The sequence below is a fragment of the Amphiprion ocellaris genome, chromosome 21 (genome assembly GCF_022539595.1).
Source record: "Amphiprion ocellaris isolate individual 3 ecotype Okinawa chromosome 21, ASM2253959v1, whole genome shotgun sequence".
NCBI lineage: Eukaryota > Metazoa > Chordata > Actinopteri > Pomacentridae > Amphiprion > Amphiprion ocellaris.
The window spans coordinates 16,173,793-16,193,125 of NC_072786.1; the positions used below are offsets into that span (position 1 = coordinate 16,173,793).

The window sequence follows — 19,333 nt, forward strand, 5'->3', positions numbered from 1 at the left end:
GATAGCAAAAGAAAAAGAATGAGAAAGAAACTAGTAAAAAAAAAGAAAGGAAAAGAAAATGAAAATGAAAGACTCAAGTAAATAAGAGTAGAGGAAGCAAAGGAAAGAAATCTCAGAGAGCAAGAATATATGAGAAGAACAAAAGGAAGGAATGAAACATTTAAAGGGATTCTAACAGGGCCATAAACAAACCTTTATGAGCACACATAACGATGATATACACAGAGTATCAGGTAAATATATCTCATAAAGTACTACTGACTAACTATACAGTTGTGTATTACAAGACTTTACTCTCGACTGCTTTTCTAAATAGCCAGCGACCACAATGCTAGGAAATGACAGAGAACGGGCCAAAAGAGAGACTACAACTGTATGTGTTTGTGAGCGTATGCACTGATAAAAAACCTGAGGTGGATTATTGTCTGTGAAATGAAAATAGGAAGGAAGGTTGCAGGGAAGGAGAATTTCTTGATTTAAATTAGGTGTGGACTAACTGAAGGAGAGGGGAGAGAGTGTTTATCTAAGTGTGATGATTAGGGGTCAGCTGGGTCAATTTAAGCTTAATTTAAATCTAAATTTGCTTCAATTTTGAATTAAAATCAGTTATGACACCGAAATGGCACTGAAATTATTTCGTTATTATATTCTTCATTAAAAAGTGACACAAAACTAATTATAGAGACTACTTGTGGCCCTGGAGGATTTGTGCATGAAGTGTAATTTTAACCAAAACAAATTCAGTAAAAAAACCAAAACAGTCAATTTGGAAATAAAAAATACAGTAGTCCTTTCAGTCTGAACTACAGTGCAGATGTGAGTTATTATAGCTGCAGCTCACTGGATTTTTAAAGTGAATTTGAGCTGTTTTCTCATATTGCACATCATTTTTTTGAGCAAAAATTCCATCAGTTCAGTCATTTCAATGGGCAACATGTGTGTCATGAGAACATTCTTACCCTGTACTTCAGATCTATAGATCTTTTCGTTTTTAACTTTTGATCCATATATTGTAACTTGCAGCTGTAATATCACACCAAATACTTTTAGTTTAATGACTAACTAAAACTACTGTGAAAAACATGGTCTGAATATAAAGCAAACAATTGGTTGACCTTTAAGGGCTTAAGAAACGCATGAGAGACCCATGTTACCCAGCTTGCATTTCAGGTGAGCAAGCAGCACCGCAAACCAACGAGAGAGAGGAGAGAAAGAGAGAGATAAACATCCATAAAAGAAGAGTTAAGTGAACTGAAAAGGCATAGTGAGAGAAGGAAGAAGGATGAGGAGGAGAAGAGGAGGCATTCCGAAGAGAGAGAAAGAAAAAGAGAAACAGATGCAGTTCATACTGGCATTGTCCGCAAGACACCGCTCAGAGCAAACCACTACCAATCTGTCCACACTACTTCTACTCAAACCAAAACTAAAACGTAAAAGAAACCACACAAGGTTTAAGAAGCACCCGCAGGTTGCTTGGGAGAATTAGAGACCCAGGATTAAGGAAAAAATTCTGTTTCAATGGCCACAAAAATGCAGCTAATCTAAGTCAACAGGCACCCAACAGAGCAGCAAAGTGGGTGCACTCAAATGGGATATTTTGGCTATTTAATATTTACTAAAGGCAAAGTAATAACATTTTAAAAGCTAGCCTGTTACTGCACTTCTCTGCACATTTAAAAAGGAGGTGGCTGTTGACAAGCTGCTATTATTAGTTTCAAACAGCATTGCTCAGTGTTAAAAAACACTCCCTGGCACTTTTGTGACGGATGAAATGCAGTGGCAGACTAAAATTTAAAATGTCCAAGTGGCAGGGCCCCAGTTTAAAAACAGTCAGAAGTTCTCACAGGATTAAAGTGCGGAGGGTTTCTTAAAAATGGAAGAAAAAAAAGGTAACTTGGGCATCTCGTCACCCAAATTATTAAAAACCACCAGAGGAGAAGAGAAAAAGAAAAAAAAAAGACTTGGGGCATGCTTTTAGGTTAGAGGTGAGAAAGGAAAACAATGAACCATTCAGAAAGAACTGCAAACCAAATAATAACTCAATCAATCAATCAGTTAATCAAATCAAAGGCAAACTCCAAACCAAAGTGTTAAGTGCAACATCAGTGACGTGTATAGATGACAAAGGTGTATATCTCTGGCCTAGTGAACCTCAGGGTAACTGATTCTTGTTCAACAAATTTCGGTCCAGTGCACAATTCATGTTTAAAATCTATTTTCAGTCGTTATTAAGTGTCTACATAGATATGTATTTCTTTCTTTCCTGTCTCACTATATATAACTGTACAGTGGCTGGTTCAAGATCAAATAACGTCTTTGCCTGGGAGGCCAAATGATGATACTTCATGATGCAGCAAATTCCTGTAATAACAGACAAACTGAATAAAACGAATCACATCCAAGTACAGTTTAGAAATTACCCAGTGTTGTTTATGAGCACCCTTGTCAGGCTCTCCAGGGGACAAATGGATTCTCTTTCGAAAGGCATGAAAACAAGTGCCAAGCTCATACACCCCTGGGATATACTAGCCTTATTTGTATGCCTGACCAGTGTCGTCTGAGGTGGAACGTTTCACTACGAGGGAATATACCAGTATACCTGTGTGCATATTCTGCTGCATGGCTTCAAACCAGGAACAGTTGAGACCGTCTTCAACATATAGTCTATAGTTGTTGCCTGGTTGTTTTCAATAGAAATTAGTCCATAACTGCTGTGACATATTAAAGGAATACACTTAACTTACTTTGTTGGTGAGAGTTAGATTAGAAGCCTGAAGATTCTTTGTTTAATATGAAACTGTGGCCAGTTGACTGACAGCTTAGCTTAGCATAAAGACTGGAAACAAGAGGATTCAGCTAGCTTGGCTATTTCCAAAGGTTAAGAAACCCCTCTGTAAAACACCAGCTTGTAATTTCTAGATTACAGGTTTTGCACAGTTTAAACCAAACAGTGTGATAAAGTGCTAACAATGGTGAGTTTTAGCATGATTTCTTCTAATGTGTGAGGAGAGTTAGTCTAGTCTGCAATGTAGTATTTAGCAAACAAATATGATAAAGCATCAGTCTTCTTCTCATTGAATGCTTGGAATGAAAGCCACAAGTGTATTTACTAAAACGGCAAACTATCCTTTGGTGGAAGCAATCTGATTTTGTTTTATTTAATCAATAAGATGCAATAAAACTAAGCACTAATAGTCTACAATTAGCACAAAACATACTGGATTAGGAGGTGATCCACATAGAGATGAGATGTTTTAATTGCTGACTTATGGGCTGGACTGCATGTCATTGTGAGCTCATTGAAAACTGCCTCCACCTACTGCAGCTACGGGAGCTACATTCTTACTCCTGAGGACATTTCTCTGGATGTCTGCAATTAGTGAAGCAAAGTTTTTTCGATGGAAGGTGAGCCAGCAAAGGGAGTTTTATATTTTATAATTTTTTATATTTCTATATTTCACTAGAAGCAGAAAAACTAATTTACAGACAAATGCTTTAGTAACTTTCAGGTCTTTGGCAAGTCTGATCATTTTACAAAATCATTTTCTTCGCAGGCTAAATGCAGTGGAATTCTGTCCAGGCACTATTTTCCTTTTTGCATGGTTCTTCTTCCAAAGAGCGCTCTCAATACCACATGAATAAAACACCAATTGTCCCTGAAGTGTAAATACAATAGACACTCAACATTTGACTTGTATTTTGGATAGTCATTCTTATTCAGCCCCAATGCTGACCACAGGGCCTCTACGTTGATAATAAATGAATTCATACATACATTTCCATAAATTTCATGGGTCCTGAGTAAATCCATTTATGGATCAAATTGTTCCCCATGTCTGCACATTGCTATGGCTGGACAAAAGCACAAAAAAAAAGAAAAAAAAAGAAAAAGAAATTTGTATTTTGCTTATTTGAACTTGCAGTTTCCCAGATGATTTATGAACTCAGAGGGTTTTTTGAACCTTGGGTCAAAACACCGTTGTCCAAAAATGATATTCTGTATTTGTTGCTTCATTCCATGAATCAGTGTGGGTCTTTTTTAAGTCATTACACTAATAGGCCTGGATATAGCACCTTTGTATCTGTCATGCTATACAGTGTCCATCATGCCAGGGGAATGGACATTATCCCTTGTGGCAATGATGACAGATCAAATAAAACCAATGTGTAACCAAACCAAGTGCTGAGAAAATGCAGTAGGTTCTATTGACAAATGCAATAGTTTCTGATGCTACTGATGCTCAGCAGACCGAGGCATAAATACCTATCTGAAGCAGCTTTAAATATTCAAAAATCCAAATAAAACACTTGTAAATGAGAAATCTTGGTTTGCAGCCTTATTACACTGTACATTATAAAGTGAGCAACAAGGTACAGGTGTAAGTAAGGGAGAAGCTGTTAGAAATAGATGGGAAAAAGTTGTTTTTCCAACCCCTGTTATCGTATATAATCTATATATTTATATTGATGTTGGGGAGGGAACATAACTTGAACAAAACTGCCTTCTATGCATCTTAAATTGTAAAAACCCTTCACTGTTCTTGAGCTTCACTGTGCCACATCTGGCTGTTTTATCTGCCAGACGTATTCAGCCATCTCTTAAGTTTAAATATTGTGCAGCTGAAGTTTCCTAATCATTTGAAAGCATGCGAGATGGGTATCAGCGCTCGGTCTGTTTGTGTGTGTGGGAATGGCAGAGCACGCAGGCAGGCAGGAAGGGAGGGAGGGAGTTGGACTACTTACGTTAACCTCAGTGATCGCTATGTCAACAATGCTACCCACAACTATCAAGGCATCAAATGTGTTCCATGCATCAACAAAATAATGCTGCGTAGGGGTGGACATAAAAAACAAAAAAAGGGAAAACAATAGAAGAAAAGGACAGAACATAAGACATTTAAAAAATGGAAAGAACGGAAATTAAAGGAGAGAGAAGAAAAATAAGATAAAAACATTACATACATGAGCACTGGAGTTTTTAGTAGGAGGAGAGAGAGGGGAAAGAGTCAACAAAATTAAACGGCAACAAAAGAAAAGGGGGCAGTCTGAAAGAGATGGACAGCAGAGGAAGAGCAGCAGCGGTCAGTCATGCTTGTCCATGAGAGGAAATGTCAACAAGAACAACAGTAAAGAACAACAAAATCACAAAAAAATGCCCGTTGCTGCAGTTAAAAAAATGGAAAGCTGTGTAAGGCTGTTTGTGATTGGTCAGTGAGTTAGTTCAGTTAGTTAGGGGATCAAACCTGAGTGCATGTCACAGTGTGACAAAAAAAATTTTAAAAAATCAAGAACCCAACAACATTTGAGACATTGCAAAGAATAAGGAAGGAGGACGCAAGACAGAAACCCTCGTTGTTTGAAGCTAAACCCTGCCTCTGTTCACTTTCTGTGCCAGGAGAAGCTTTTCTTGGTCAGGAACCCTTGTGGCTTTGGGGGATCCTTTGAGTGGCAGCGGCCATCTTGGACTTAAGGATGGAGGGAGAGAAAGGAGGAGGAAGAAGAGAAAGAGGAGGCAGACGAAGAAGATAAGAGAGATGAAGAGAAACAACAGCACGGCACGGAGGAGCCACAAAGGAAAGTAGAGTGGAAGAAGATAAAAGATTCAGAGGACACGAGACAGACAGAGAAGGTGAGACAAGGAGAGTGAGAGGGGGCTTTGTACTTACGTTGATTTCACTGAGAATGACGTCTATTATGCTGCCAATTACGATGAGGAAATCAAACACATTCCAGGGATCACTAAAGTACCCCTACACAGGACGAGGTGAGCAAGGGGAGGAGGAGGAGGAGGAGGAGGAGGAGGAGGGTAAGAAAGGTAGGTTAGAAGGAAAACAACATCTGCTGCCACTTCGCAGCCCCTATTAAGGAGGTATGAGGTTCTACAGTACACTGAGGAAACAGACAAAATCCGCTATACTTGATGAACCAACACATGAAAGAAGTTTCCATTGTGTTATCTGTTCATTGAGTGCAGCTGAACTTCCTGCTCCGTTAAGGACGGTGTGTTAGATCGCAGTTTTTTATGTCTTCCACCTGCATCTTGGGGCCTTCAGCAGTGCTGTGGCAGTGATTACACTGAAAGCCCACGCTGTTAACTTAACCTGTACAATTTATTATCAGCACTGGAACAAAGGAAGTATTTCTGCAAAAGATACACATAGCTTGAGGCCAGAGAAGTACTATTTAATTGGGTTCAATAAAATGATCATCTATATTGTAAATACAGAGAGCTGCATCAAAGATCAAAATCAAAACCTAAACTTTGGATTTTGGTATTTATGGCCATATATACACATTCTGAGTGAACGTGAGATTCTGGTTGATTGTTTTCCAACATCTCACTCAAATTTCTATTATTGATCTAGGAAGACTAATGATGTTAACACCAGTGTTACACAACAACACTGGAGGAATATGACAGTTTTTGTGGGCTTCAAGATGAGTTGAGCAGGGAAATTAAAAGGATCACTGTCTGTTTAATTAGACATGAATCTTGTAATTTATTATTTTTGAAAGTCTATATCTATTGGAACAAACCAACAGAATAACTGTACAACTTTCAACAAAACCGTTAAGTTCTACGCAACAAATCCGACTCAGTTGTCTGTACCAACAAGTAAACTGGCAGATCCAGAGGGGATACTGAGAGGAGATCAATTTTACTGATCTATTTTAAGCTTCATCATCTGTCATCAGCAGCTGAGGCATCATCATAGAAAAGAAAAAGCTCCACTTGCCATAACTCAACTGCACATTCACATTATGCAAATATAACGAGGTATCCTTGGATACTGTGGTTTTAATTAGGTTATTTTCAGTAGAATATTAGTAAAACAGAGCTTGGAATTAGTATCCAAATGCTCGGATTGATTAAATCTGCAAACTAAACACACCAGAATACACGCAGCTTTAAAAAAGTGAGTTGGGGTGTAAACTATTGCGCGGGCACAAAAAAATCATCCATCAGTGATTCATTAAAAAACATACTCAGATAATTAAAACCATACAATGCATTAAAAAGAGAGAAAAAACAAACAGTAAAAACATCAAAAAATAATTAGAGCTGTTGCAGCCCCATGGCTGACATGATGAAACCTATTAAAAAGAACACATTACATAGAATAAACATGTACATAAAGCAAATGTTCCTGGACCTAATTCCCGGTGTGGCTGCTACACCTGATTAAAAAAAAAAAAATGTTAGTGAGTTGGTTCTTTCTGTGTGAAGACTGAAGAGGAAAAAATGTTTATAGAAGTTCAACAAAGCAAATCAAACCATACAAAACACATCCTAAGTATTGTTTGGTATGGCTCGGGAATGTGCTTTCATGCTGCACTAGAGACCGTATAGAGAGATAAATCACTTTGCACAGTGGTCACATATTCACAACTCTGCTGGAGGAACTTCAACATTGTCATTTTTTCAAAAAAATCAAGCAGTTTAAAACAGCTTTACTTGAACATTACATAACATTACATACGTACTGCAGTGCAGCATGATGTTGGTTCCCAAACTCTAAAAGGTGTTCATTCTAACTGTGAACACCTTTTCTCCAAAACTTATTGCAAAATAGTCATCTTTCATCCATTTTACCATTTTAATATATGAACAAATTTTGTGGAAAAGATGTGGAATCTGCCGTAATTCAGAAAAATTAAAGATTGCTAGTTAATTAGCAGTTACACAACCTTGTATCCAAAAAAACTGATGGTTTTGTGAATTATATTCATTAATTCCAGCAACTACCTTCAAGCAACTAACTTTACATTTATAATACAGGAAAAATTAATTCTGTCACACAGTAAAAATAATGATACCTGGAGTAGGTTGAATTGATAGTTCTAAATTTGACAATAAATTACTGATTTGAATGAGCATAATGTTTAAGAGTGATCCTGGCACTGTTGCTAGGGATCCTGAAGGGAAGGCTAAAAAAAGGAAAAAAAAAAAACCTTACTAGGCAGTCTGATTTCACCTTCATATTTCTCCTGCTCAGTTGAGTGTATTAAAAAAGTCAAACAGTGAGATGAAGCACAGAGGATTCATATGTTTTTGACAATGCTGTTTGGTTCAACACAATCACCAATAACTGGAAAACATTGGTTCTTCAAAAGACTTTTTGATTTACTGTGCAACAACAGAGAAAATAATTAAATTCAATATTAAACTATGTTTTGCTACTGATTGTGTTCAAGGACTTTCCACTAACCCTGCTGTAACAGGGGGAAACATTCCCATCTGTTACTCTTTAAATAGTTGACACACCAGGAAGATTGTACCAATAAACCCATGCAGCTACATGGCAACAACAGCAGGGCAACAAGGAAGCAGTGAGATTAAACACCACATGATGCTGTCCACTAATCATGTTTTAAATCCATGGTATTGTAATAGTCATCTGGAGGAAATCAACAAAAGGATTAGGAATATACAGGACAGTAAAACATCAGTTATCTACAATACATGTGATTCAAAATGTGTTTATCTGTTTAATCCTTTTTGTTGGCTCTAACTAGTAGCAATACGTAGTTGTACATTTAAGTGATTTAATCTCATTTCATAATCTTTAATTCCACATTGTGCTATTCTGTGTTGTGCTGTACTCTGTGGTATTCTATTCTGCAGTTAGAGTGCTGGACCTACCCTGGGTTTGAAGGCGATCAGTTTCAGGATCATCTCAACAGTGAACAGTCCAGTGAAGAGCATGTTGAGGATGTTCATAGCATCATTGAAATGTTTGGTCTGTCCATGATGCTGCAGAAACACACAAGCAACTCATTAATGTCCACAAACAATGGCAGTTACATGGGAGTTGTCTTGAGTTCAGCTGCATTTCTTTCATGAATGTGTTGCTCACCTGCATGGCCAGACAGATGGTGTTGAGGAGGATGAGTGTGAACATCAGGTACTCAAAGTAGGTGGAGTTGACCACATACCACACCTTGTACTGGTATGGGTTCTTGGGGATGTAGCGACGCAATGGACGAGCCTTCAGGGCATACTCCACACACTGACGCTGTAACAGACAATACACTTGTGCTGATGTTGTTTCCAAACTCCTTAGTGTCACTATACTCAGACCATCATTTTGGAAAAGCTGCTGCATTGTCTTTTGACAGTCTAAAAAAGCCTTTTCCATTCCTGACTATTCTTCCATCCTGTCTGAATTTCCATGCTCTTTATGAAACATGGATCATCACAGAGAACACAGCTGCAGGGACTTGGCCTAGCTTCTTGTTTAAGCTTTAGTCACATCTTCTGTCTGAACTGTTGCAGCTCCCTTTTGGCTAGACTCCTGAAGTAGCTCTGCCCCTAAAACTCATGCTCAGCCTCTTCAGATTCATCCATCTCTCACCCCCACTGCCTGGCCTCCATTCTTTTCTCCCTTGTGTCTCCTGAATGACAAAATGACTTTCCCATTTCAGTCATAACAGCAGAGTCACTCTCTGTCTTCTAATCTGAATACTTCACGTCTGTCTAGCATAAGACTCTAATTATGCACACACGCACAAAAGAAATTCACTAATAGCTTCACCTAAAACACACACTAACCTGGTTCTTGTCCAGCTCGCAGTTCTTATACTCTTGCTCTCCTTGCTCCTGGAATGTGACAATGACGAAACCGACGAAGATGTTCATCATGAAGAAGGCGATGATGATGATGTAGATGATGAAGAAGATGGAGATGACCACGCGGTAGTTGTAGATGGGACCGACGTCCTCAGCATGAGAGTCTATGGCCCGGTACAGTAACCTGATGGAGGGAAGCGAATGTAGCACAGAAAGAGGGGGAGAAAAAAGCTTGATATATCAGAAATAATGGAATCAGATACTAGGACTTTGTTAAAAAGAAGAGGAAAGAGTAAAAGCAAACACAAAATGTTCAAATAATATACATATAAATCTATAGATGCATTGTATTTGTATGTAGACACACACCCTGGCCAACCCTCAAAGGTAGACACAGCAAACAGAGCCATCATGCCTTGCAGGACATCGTCAAAGTTAAATGCACTGTTCTCCCACTCTCTGTTGGCTTTTTCAGGCTTCCCCACGTCACCGTCCTTATACATGATGTAAGAACCCCTGTGAATACAAACAGACACAGACAGAGATTCACATGTTTTGTTCCAGTAGTTTGTCTGCTAAACAAAGATAAGCAAGTCATGTGTGGGAGTTTTACCTGCAGTCTGCCTCAGTATGTTTAGAGGTGTCGGAGCAGTAGAAGAACTTGCCCTGATGGAAAGACAAAGGAATGTAGTACTCAGAATCAAAAAACACAAATTTTTTTTTGTTTTAAAAAAGCAGCCTCAGGAAAGACAGTCCTCTTTGCTCACCTTAAAGAGTTGTACTCCAATACAAGCGAACATGAACTGCAGCAACGTGGTGACGATGACGATGTTGCCGATGGTCCTGATGGCCACAAACACGCACTGCACAACATGCTAAAAAACACACCCAGAATGACGGTGAGTATATAGTGTGTCTGTTTAGTTAAGAAGAGACGAAGCATGTATTATTAGCTTGTTGCTTTGTGTGCTAACCTTCAGTCCTTTGGCTCTGTTGATGGCTCTCAGTGGTCTCAGCACTCGCAGAACTCGCAGGATCTTCACCACATTAATTGCACTGGACCTGAAACATGCATGAGATTCAACTACTGACCAGTAAAAATAATTTGAGCACATCTTACTGTTAAAAGGTTGGACCAACACACACATCTGAGAGTCATTTCGGTAGCATCTGTATATTTAATACAAACTGTGGTGACGTCTGAACACACAAGCTAAGGAAAATAAAATGTTTAAGACACAAATATATTGGACACCTGAAGAACAATCGGATTAAAACTCAAGAAGAACAACAAATAAAAGATACAAAATAATCCGAAAGACATTATTACTTAAATATTTCATAGTTGTAACAGAGGAATGGAGAAAAACACTAACTTTTATGCTATATTTTTGTTATAAATTTAAGAAACAGCAACTAAAACAATAGAACATAGACATTCTTTGTAGTATAAGAAATTCTGATCATATTAAAACTGTATGTTAATTTCAAGAGTACTTATTATCCATCCAAACCATGTTTTATACACTTAAAAAGAATCATTCATAACATAAATCATCCACAACAGATTTTAGTAACTATACATTTGCAGTATCGTACAACACAGAACACACACAAATACATGAACTAACACGTACATACAAGAGACACGTCAACATAAAGACATCAACAGACATTTACAAGCAAACAACATTTGTTGTGCTGTAAGAGAGCATCAGTACAAGCAAAAGGTCAGACAGTGTGACCTTTCAAAGGAAGTGTCTCAAAAGAATGGTGTTTACATACTAACCAAAAATAATCAATCTAATACTTTGACATTTTGAATCTTGCAATAAATGTTCGGAAAGAGCTTGAACATTGGTTCTTCTGTGATCTGAACTTGGCCTCCCACTGCAACTATTACTGCTTGACGCCAACAGATATCACATTTGTTAAAAAATCTGGTTCTCCTTTAATGTCAGTGTGGAAAGATAATAAGCCAGCTGTTCAGATATTTGAAGAACAAATACAAAAACTTTTTCCCACAGTGTAACAAATGTAGAAGGAAAAGAGTGAATTCAAAATGTCAACGTATATTTTTCAGGGAATGATTTTATACACGGTTAAAGGAGTGAAACATTAGTCTGTGCTGACTTCGAAACAGAAAGTAAGGGAAACACCCGTTGTGCAACTTTTTTACAGACGAACGTAAAATTTAAAGGAAGTTAAAGGTAGTTCATGTGGAGTAGGATTTTATCAGTCATATATCACAGTCAAACCAGCTGTGATGAAATCTATCTGTTATATTATATTCAAGCATAATTTTTTAAATGCCTCAGTTGCAGAGACTGACAGGAATAAATTATATTATTTGCCAACAACCTGATGACAAGAAATACACTATATATGTAGGATAAAGCAAAAATAGGTATGAGCCCCTCAGATATTGGTCTGTATTGGCAAAGTTGCTATAGTTCTTTCATGTGTGCTGATGTTTGCCATATTTCATGCTGTCACACTATGGGACTACTCAGTGTGACAACACAAACTAGCAATCTGTCATATGCGTATATACAGTAGTACTTTCTATGTGTTATTTGATGAATGTCTATAATTTACACTTGTTTTTTTTACTCTTTGTAGCTTTGTCAAGTCCTTTTTGTTCCTCTACAACACAACAAGAGAGATATGTAGATATGTGCTTTGCGATATGTAATTTTTTGGGAAGCAATAACAGCAAAACTGCATCACCGAAAAAAAAGTACAGAAACAAACTACTACTACTTTGTCATCACAATTCATTTAACTGTGATACATTCAAGAAAAATCCCACTCGCTCACTACCTTTAGCAGGCAAAAACCAGAGTTTTAGCATTCCGGTGTCATTTCTATTGCCCAGGAGAGTTCCATTTATCCAGAAATTTGAGAACTGAATTTGACCTGCCCCCAAACCTCTGACAAAAAACAGATGAACAAACTCATTAATACTAATTAGATATGAAAGATGATGAGTATGGGAGGACCCAGGATAATTTACCCAACAAAACACATTCTCTGGTTTACAAACAACTATGTTAGTGCCTATAAAAAGACATTTTGACATGGATCTAGTGCAAAAGCAAATGTTCGTAATAAGAAATCATTCATTTATTATCATTACAGTTTTATCCCACTAAAATACACTCATCAGTTACAGGACAGATTAACAGGTTTAGTTTTTTCTTGCTCTGGACGTGGCATCAACTAAACTCTCCAAGACCATAGAAACATCAAATCAAAACAGTGACATTTTTACACGGTTAAGGTGAAGGTCTGTTAAAGGGGTTATTAATATGGACTAATATGGACTTACGTCGAGAAGTCTAGTCTATTAAGGATTAGAGACAGAGAGTGTAGTATAGCATATTAAACATCAGAACAGCATTTCAATGAGTTATTTGCTGCAAGAAGCAGAAAACATTTTTAATAAACATCACAAAGAGAGGAAGGATTAGGAGTAATGAAGTGTGAAGTTGTTAAGAGAGAACAGAGAGAAGTGTGAAGCATGGGGCAATTTACAAACCAAAATGTTTTTCTAACTCAGCCACTTTACAGCTTGATTTGTGTGCACTGTGTCTCATTCAGTAGCCAATATTTCTCTTGTTTCAACATATAACAGCACTAATATATATTGGCTGGTAAGCGGAATGTCTTAAAATATTGTGAATAGTACCAAAATTTGCTAAAAATGCTAAAGCTGCGAATGCTGCCAAGTGTCAATAAAAATGGTACAACAGTATTTACGGCATGCACCAGAAAGCTTCATATTGCTCTTACTGTATTCCAGAGGAGATGAGGGACACGCTGACCACCACTAAGTCCAGGATGTTGAAATAGTTTCTACAAAAGGAACCTTTATGGAGGAAGGCTCCATACGCTGTCATCTGTAGGGAGTCAAATGAACACACAGCTTAGTAGCGCACATATAGAGGATACGTAACAAATCCTATAGGAGAGCTGGCTGTGTTATGTTCCACGCTGAACAGGAACACAAGGTGTACAAATACTACAAACACTCATCCACCTATCATCTGTGACCTCTTACCCTTTGCAGGGTCACAGGGGGTTCCAGCCTCTCACCCGAGGTATACTAGCATTGAGTGAGAGGCGGAATTGTATTATATTTCTATACTACATCTCTCGATGCATGTTTTGTATAGTTCTGAAGCTGTAAATCCTTCATGCTGCCTTGTAACAAACATCAACTACTATTGTTCAGTAGCATAACCAAATGTCAACCTCTTACTTGTCAAATATGTGCAGAAAATGCCAAAGATTGTGAATACATCAAAGTGTGTAATTCATACAGATTATATTGTCCTTTCCTCTTTTATTATAAACATCAAATAGTACCTTAAGAATGATCTCTATCGTGAAGAGTCCAGTGAAGACGTGATCTGCATAGCCAAGGATCTGAAAATGCAACAAATAGCATCATTTTTAGTTTAGATATACTATTACCACAACACTCTTTCACTAACTATTCCTGAGGTTTAAAATATCAATCCTGCCCATTATGCATTGTTTTTTTGAATGAGCAGGAAAAATAGACATTATATCATCAGTTGAATTTGCCCTAATAATAAACTATGACGAACCAAGGTTGTATAATATTTTGACCTTCACCTTCGGGACCTAATTCAGTGAACTGGCATTCTTGCTAGTTTTTAGTGTCCACTAGGAACAACACAACTCTTCCTTGGCTTACACTGACCTGTTTACAGAGATGAAATAATGACAAAAATGGGAGGAAGTGCAATTCTTCAGGGATTGAAATTGAATGTATGGTTAGTCCTAAATGAATCCACAACATACTGAAATAATAATGCTGAGGCTCAGGTCTAAGGCTAATGAATTCCAAATTCACTAAAATAGCCTTTGAAAACAGAACAGAACCTGAAAACAGGATGTTTTATTTCATTAAGGTTTCAGACTAAGGTTAATTGGGGTAAACTAATATACGGCATCTCATACCTAAGCCCAGGAAAATACAATAAAACAGGTCTTTATTGGCCCCAGGTGACTGGTGTTTCTTGCTGAGAGAGTAAACAATGTACAAAAACAGATACAGCACACACAGTGCTCAGTCTTTACATTACTCTACAATTTTAAACACTATCCAAATATATGAATAATATAGTGATATATTCAACTGCTGATAATGTATGTCCTTCACATAAAGAAATAGTGGATGCTTTGTGGCTTTAGAGCGATTGTGGCTAACAAATTAAAATAAAACTGTAAGTAATTGCAATAAATTTGGTTTCTTGGTTAATGTAGTTTAGCAAAAACTCGAGAAGTACGTTTTTGAATGTGTGCAATACAGTAACTATAGTGTTATGCATTCTGAGTTAAAATACAAACACTAAAAGCTTAAAAGGCGTTTCACATCTTCTTAATATGAAGTTAATAACAGTTACAGTGCTCTGGAAGAAATCTCATTAAGTGTAACAGGCCACTCACAATAAGCTTTGGTCCCTCTGTATGTTGCTGTCAGCTTTAATCCATTTAGTTCAGAATGAATGCATGTGGGCAACTAATGATGGCTACAAAGTCTTCAGTCTTTACTTTAATGTATATCCGGGTTTTATAAGCGCGTGTACTGTATTTCTGCTATCTTTTTTTTTAAATTTTGTGTGTGCTACCTGGTTTCTGAAGGAGTCATTCTTGACTGGGTCCTCTGCTGCCAGACTAATGCTGCTGAGCAGGATGAAGAAGAGGATGAGGTTGGTGAAGATGTTGTGGTTGACGATCTTATGGCACAGAACCCTGAATCTGTAAAACAAAGTGGTAAAGAGACAGAGTTAGAGAATCATATTTCCTGTACATCACTACAAAAATAAATCACCAGAACTTTAGGAGGATGAAAAATGCAGTGAGAAACAGGCAGCGAAGAAAAGGAAGGTGCAGAGGAGGACGAGATAGAAAGATGTGAGGCAGAATGACGACGTCTTCTTACTTGTTGGTGTGGCTGAAGATGAAGAAAGCGCGGGCCTCAGGCATAGGAACGGCCTTCTCCTTCAGCTGGATGTCAGAGAGTGGCCGCGGCCTCGGGCCAACTGGCATCTCTGGCTCGTCGTCATCATCGTCTCCTGATGGCGAGGTTGAAGAGGAGATAGGAGAGGAAAATAAAGAGAAAAAACGAAGGAAGAGTAATGAGGAAAAGTTGGAAAAGTTTACATATTCCCTCAGATAATGAGCAGCTACGTGCAACTAAATGTTAGCTTTTCGTGAATCTTTATTAGAAGCATAAATGTTCAAAAAGCTTGTGTACATATTATACTCATTCATCTGATATGCCTCAGCTCTCATTGTCTGTTTATTACCTATGTAATCATTTGCAGGATATGGGTTCTTCTCCTCACTTTCATCTCCACAGCAGTCATCCATGTTGATCTGCAAAGGCAAAGTATTGCATTTATTCATCAACTCGCTCTTTTCAGCATACTGTACTTGCTCATTCATTCTTCATGCCAGTATATAAGTGTACCTTTGTAGCGGTGTTGGTCTCTCCATCAGAAGTAATAGACTTCAGCTCGATCTTCTCCTTCTTCTCTTCCTCCAGAGGCGGCTTCTCGTTGTCATGACGCTTCTCTGGACTGGCGAGCCTGAAGAAAGAGGGAGGAAGAGGAGATCCTTAGTTTTAGTGTGTTTCCCCTTGCAATGATGGCGTGTATTTAACACAGAGGGTGGTTCAGCTGTTATGATCAAACCAAAGGAGTAGTGAGCAGGGAAAATGACTGTTTTACATTACACTTTCTCCTCAGATCAATACAGGTTGCAACCAAGGAGGCATTTAATGATTTGTGCGACCAATGGGAACACTGTCTTCCTCAACTGCACTAAACACACACATCACTGCTTGCTGATAAATTAGCTTTGCAAGCAATAAGATGCTAGAAATACCCAACAAAACTGGTTTAGAGAAAGGGCAAAGCAGGCAAATATCAGCCTGTCTTAAAAACCAAAGAATATGTTCGCAATTGTTAAGCAGTTTTTGTGTGTTGATATCAAGGTGCTAGTATCAGCATCCTAAAATACCACTGGGCATTACTGACTATCCAGGATGCTGTAAACAGAAGCTCTCCCTTGGTGCTGTTGAGATTGGCTGAGCTTCCCTTCTTCCTCTCTCTCCCCCTACAACTTTATTTGGCGTTGGCAAGACACAAAAATGCCCCCCTCCCTCCCGCCCATTTCTCTTCCTTATCTCAAGTGCCTCTATTTCTGTTTTCTGCTTTACCTGGCCAGTTTTTTCCTCTCCTTCTCCTCCTCCTCTTCTTTCTGGGCTGATGTCAGGCTCTCAGCATCTGCCAGATTGTCGACAGCGATGGCCAAGAAGACATTCAGGAGGATATCTGTTCAGAGGGGTGATGTTAAGGATGGTGCTGACCCATCAGATACATAAACGAGGCGGGTTGCAAAACACCTCATTAACTTAATCTAATCTCCTTATCTGTTAGGTATTGAACTTTCAACAACTTGAGGAGAGATGCTCAGTGATCTACACTAAAATATTTTTGGCTTCAGGAAAGTATCCCCATGCAAAACATGTTTTTTCATCCTGCAACATGCATCTTAAATAGGTATTGGATGTAAGATCTTATTTAATTCAAATCACAGTCAGCAACACTGTTACCCATTTGATGGTAGGATTTATCTGAATCAGAGAACAAATTTCACTGTCAATTGTTGCCTCTCAGTTGCCACATGCTGATTTTTCAAGTCCTTCCAGCATGTATAACCATTAGATCCTCTTTAAGTAGGTGCCTGTGTAGCTAACTAATGTAGACCCCTGTTGTAGCAGGATACAGTTTCCACAGATGAAGAGGATGATGAAGTAGATGCAGACCAGCATGCCAGGAAAAGATGGACCACCGTAGGCCATGATACCATCATACATCACTGAGTTCCAGTCTTCTCCTGTTAGGATCTATGGAGAAATAAAAACAGTAAAAATCTCATCTGCATAAAGAAAATCTGGGAAACAAGTCTAATGAGAGTGATATATTACATTTAATTTTACACTTAATTGTACAGCTTTTGTTCTGTACAAATATGCAAAGATCTTAATTTGTATGACAAAAACTGTGAATGGAAAGACATAGTACTATCATTACCTGAAACACGGTGAGCAGAGACTGGGGAAAGTTGTCGAAGGTGCTGCGTCGAGTCTCGTCGAAGTTGAATTTCCCCCCGAAGAGCTGCATGCCCAGCAGGGAGAAGATGATGATGAAGAGGAAGAGCAGGAGCAAGAGGGAAGCAATGGAGCGGACAGAGTTTAGCAGGGAGGCCACCAGGTTGGACAGGGAGTTCCAGTACCTAATGGAGAGAATTAAAAAATGTGTGAATGTGCAAAAATAAAGTATATATGCAAACATTTATCTCTTAAAAATACACATCCAGGTTGACTTGACTGAGCCAAAAAGGTACCACTACCCTTTTGTGACCTATCAGCGCATCATTCTGTTTCCTCTCAAGATCGAGTATTAAAAAGACAACTGGTGATACAAAAGTTGCTATTGCCTTTGTCTGAAGTCTGTTTATTAAATGCCAGCGTTAAAAACGTCACAAAATCAGTAATAACCTGGTTATTTTGAAGATTCTGAGCAAGCGTACGCAACGTAGCACAGAGATGCCAAGAGGAGACATGATCTTTGTTTCCACCAGAATGGTCTCAAGAATCCCTCCACATACTACGAAGCTGTCGAACCGATTGAAGAGTGACACAAAGTACGCCTGTGGGGAAGAAGAGAGGAAGTTCAAGTGGTCGAATAAAGTCAAGAGTGTAGATTTCCCATTGGCTTTTTTAGCTTCCTACCTGTAGGCCCAGACTGTACATCTTCAGCAGCATCTCACCAGTGAAGAGTGCAAGCAGAACCTTATTGGCTATGTCTGAGGGAAAAGGAGAACAAATAAACTGAATCAAAATTTAGATGGCAAGAAACTGTCAAAACATTAACGATTTAGCCTAAATGTATACGTACACTACCATTCAAAAGTTTGGGGTCTCCCAGGTAATTTCATGTTTTCCATGAAAACTGACACTTTAATTCATGTATCAACATGTACAACTTTCAACACCATTAGCTAACACAATGTAGCATTAGAACACAGGAGTGATGGTTGCTGGAAATGTTCCTCTGTACCTCTATGTAGATATTCCACTAAAAATCAGATGTTTCCAGCTAGAATAGTCATTTACCACATAAACTATGTCTAGACTGTATTTCTGATTAATTTAATGTTATCTTGATTCAAAAAAATGCTTTCTTTCACACATAAGGACATTTCTAAGTGACCTCAAACTTTTGAGCGGTAGTGTACGCGGGGGTTGTGTAATGCACCTTGTACGTCGGTTAGCCACTGAGGCTGCTTGTGATGCTCAGAGGCGATGGTCAGAGTGTTGAGGAAAACCAGGAAGATGACCAGCCAATAAAAAACCTGTGATTTGACTGCCGCCCGGCACTTCCTCCTACACAGCCTGTTCCACCTCCGAGAGTAGCGACTGAGAAGGAAGAAGGAGAGATTGAGGCAAGGGAAGATAGGAGAGAGGAGAGTTCGGGAGATGGTGAAAGAGAGGGAGGAGGGTCAGAGATAGTGGGATGGTGAAGGATAAGATGGAGAGTCAGATGAGGACGAAAAGAACAATAGAAGAATAGCGAAGACCCACGAGCGCAGAAATTAAAAAAGAGTGATCAAAAGAAACAAGTGAAGAGAGTGAAAAAAAAACAGTGGAGGAGAGAG

The 19,333-nt window shown here is 38.5% G+C and overlaps 1 protein-coding gene across 18 annotated transcripts in view; it reads right to left on the bottom strand.

The window, feature by feature from the left end:
* cacna1c (calcium channel, voltage-dependent, L type, alpha 1C subunit) overlaps positions 1–19,333 on the bottom strand; it is a 216,207-nt gene that overhangs the window by 30,159 nt on the left and 166,715 nt on the right. For 11 of the 18 annotated variants that reach the window (XM_055006548.1, XM_055006545.1, XM_055006553.1 and 8 more), the window contains 21 exons: positions 18,934–19,094; positions 18,408–18,481; positions 18,174–18,325; positions 17,707–17,908; positions 17,399–17,519; positions 16,830–16,944; positions 16,080–16,197; positions 15,916–15,985; positions 15,549–15,681; positions 15,235–15,364; positions 13,943–14,002; positions 13,367–13,473; positions 12,903–12,917; positions 10,546–10,633; positions 10,339–10,446; positions 10,185–10,237; positions 9,941–10,087; positions 9,554–9,755; positions 8,859–9,017; positions 8,645–8,755; positions 5,667–5,750 (listed from right to left, as the gene is read on the bottom strand). In XM_055006548.1, coding sequence (XP_054862523.1) covers positions 5,667–5,750; positions 8,645–8,755; positions 8,859–9,017; positions 9,554–9,755; positions 9,941–10,087; positions 10,185–10,237; positions 10,339–10,446; positions 10,546–10,633; positions 12,903–12,917; positions 13,367–13,473; positions 13,943–14,002; positions 15,235–15,364; positions 15,549–15,681; positions 15,916–15,985; positions 16,080–16,197; positions 16,830–16,944; positions 17,399–17,519; positions 17,707–17,908; positions 18,174–18,325; positions 18,408–18,481; positions 18,934–19,094 — 2,410 coding nt within the window. Of the gene's footprint in view, positions 1–4,743; positions 4,828–5,666; positions 5,751–8,644; positions 8,756–8,858; positions 9,018–9,553; positions 9,756–9,940; positions 10,088–10,184; positions 10,238–10,338; positions 10,447–10,545; positions 10,634–12,902; positions 12,918–13,366; positions 13,474–13,942; positions 14,003–15,234; positions 15,365–15,548; positions 15,682–15,915; positions 15,986–16,079; positions 16,198–16,829; positions 16,945–17,398; positions 17,520–17,706; positions 17,909–18,173; positions 18,326–18,407; positions 18,482–18,933; positions 19,095–19,333 lie in introns of all 18 variants that reach the window. The other 7 variants (XM_055006543.1, XM_055006549.1, XM_055006556.1 and 4 more) reach the window with 2 other exon arrangements.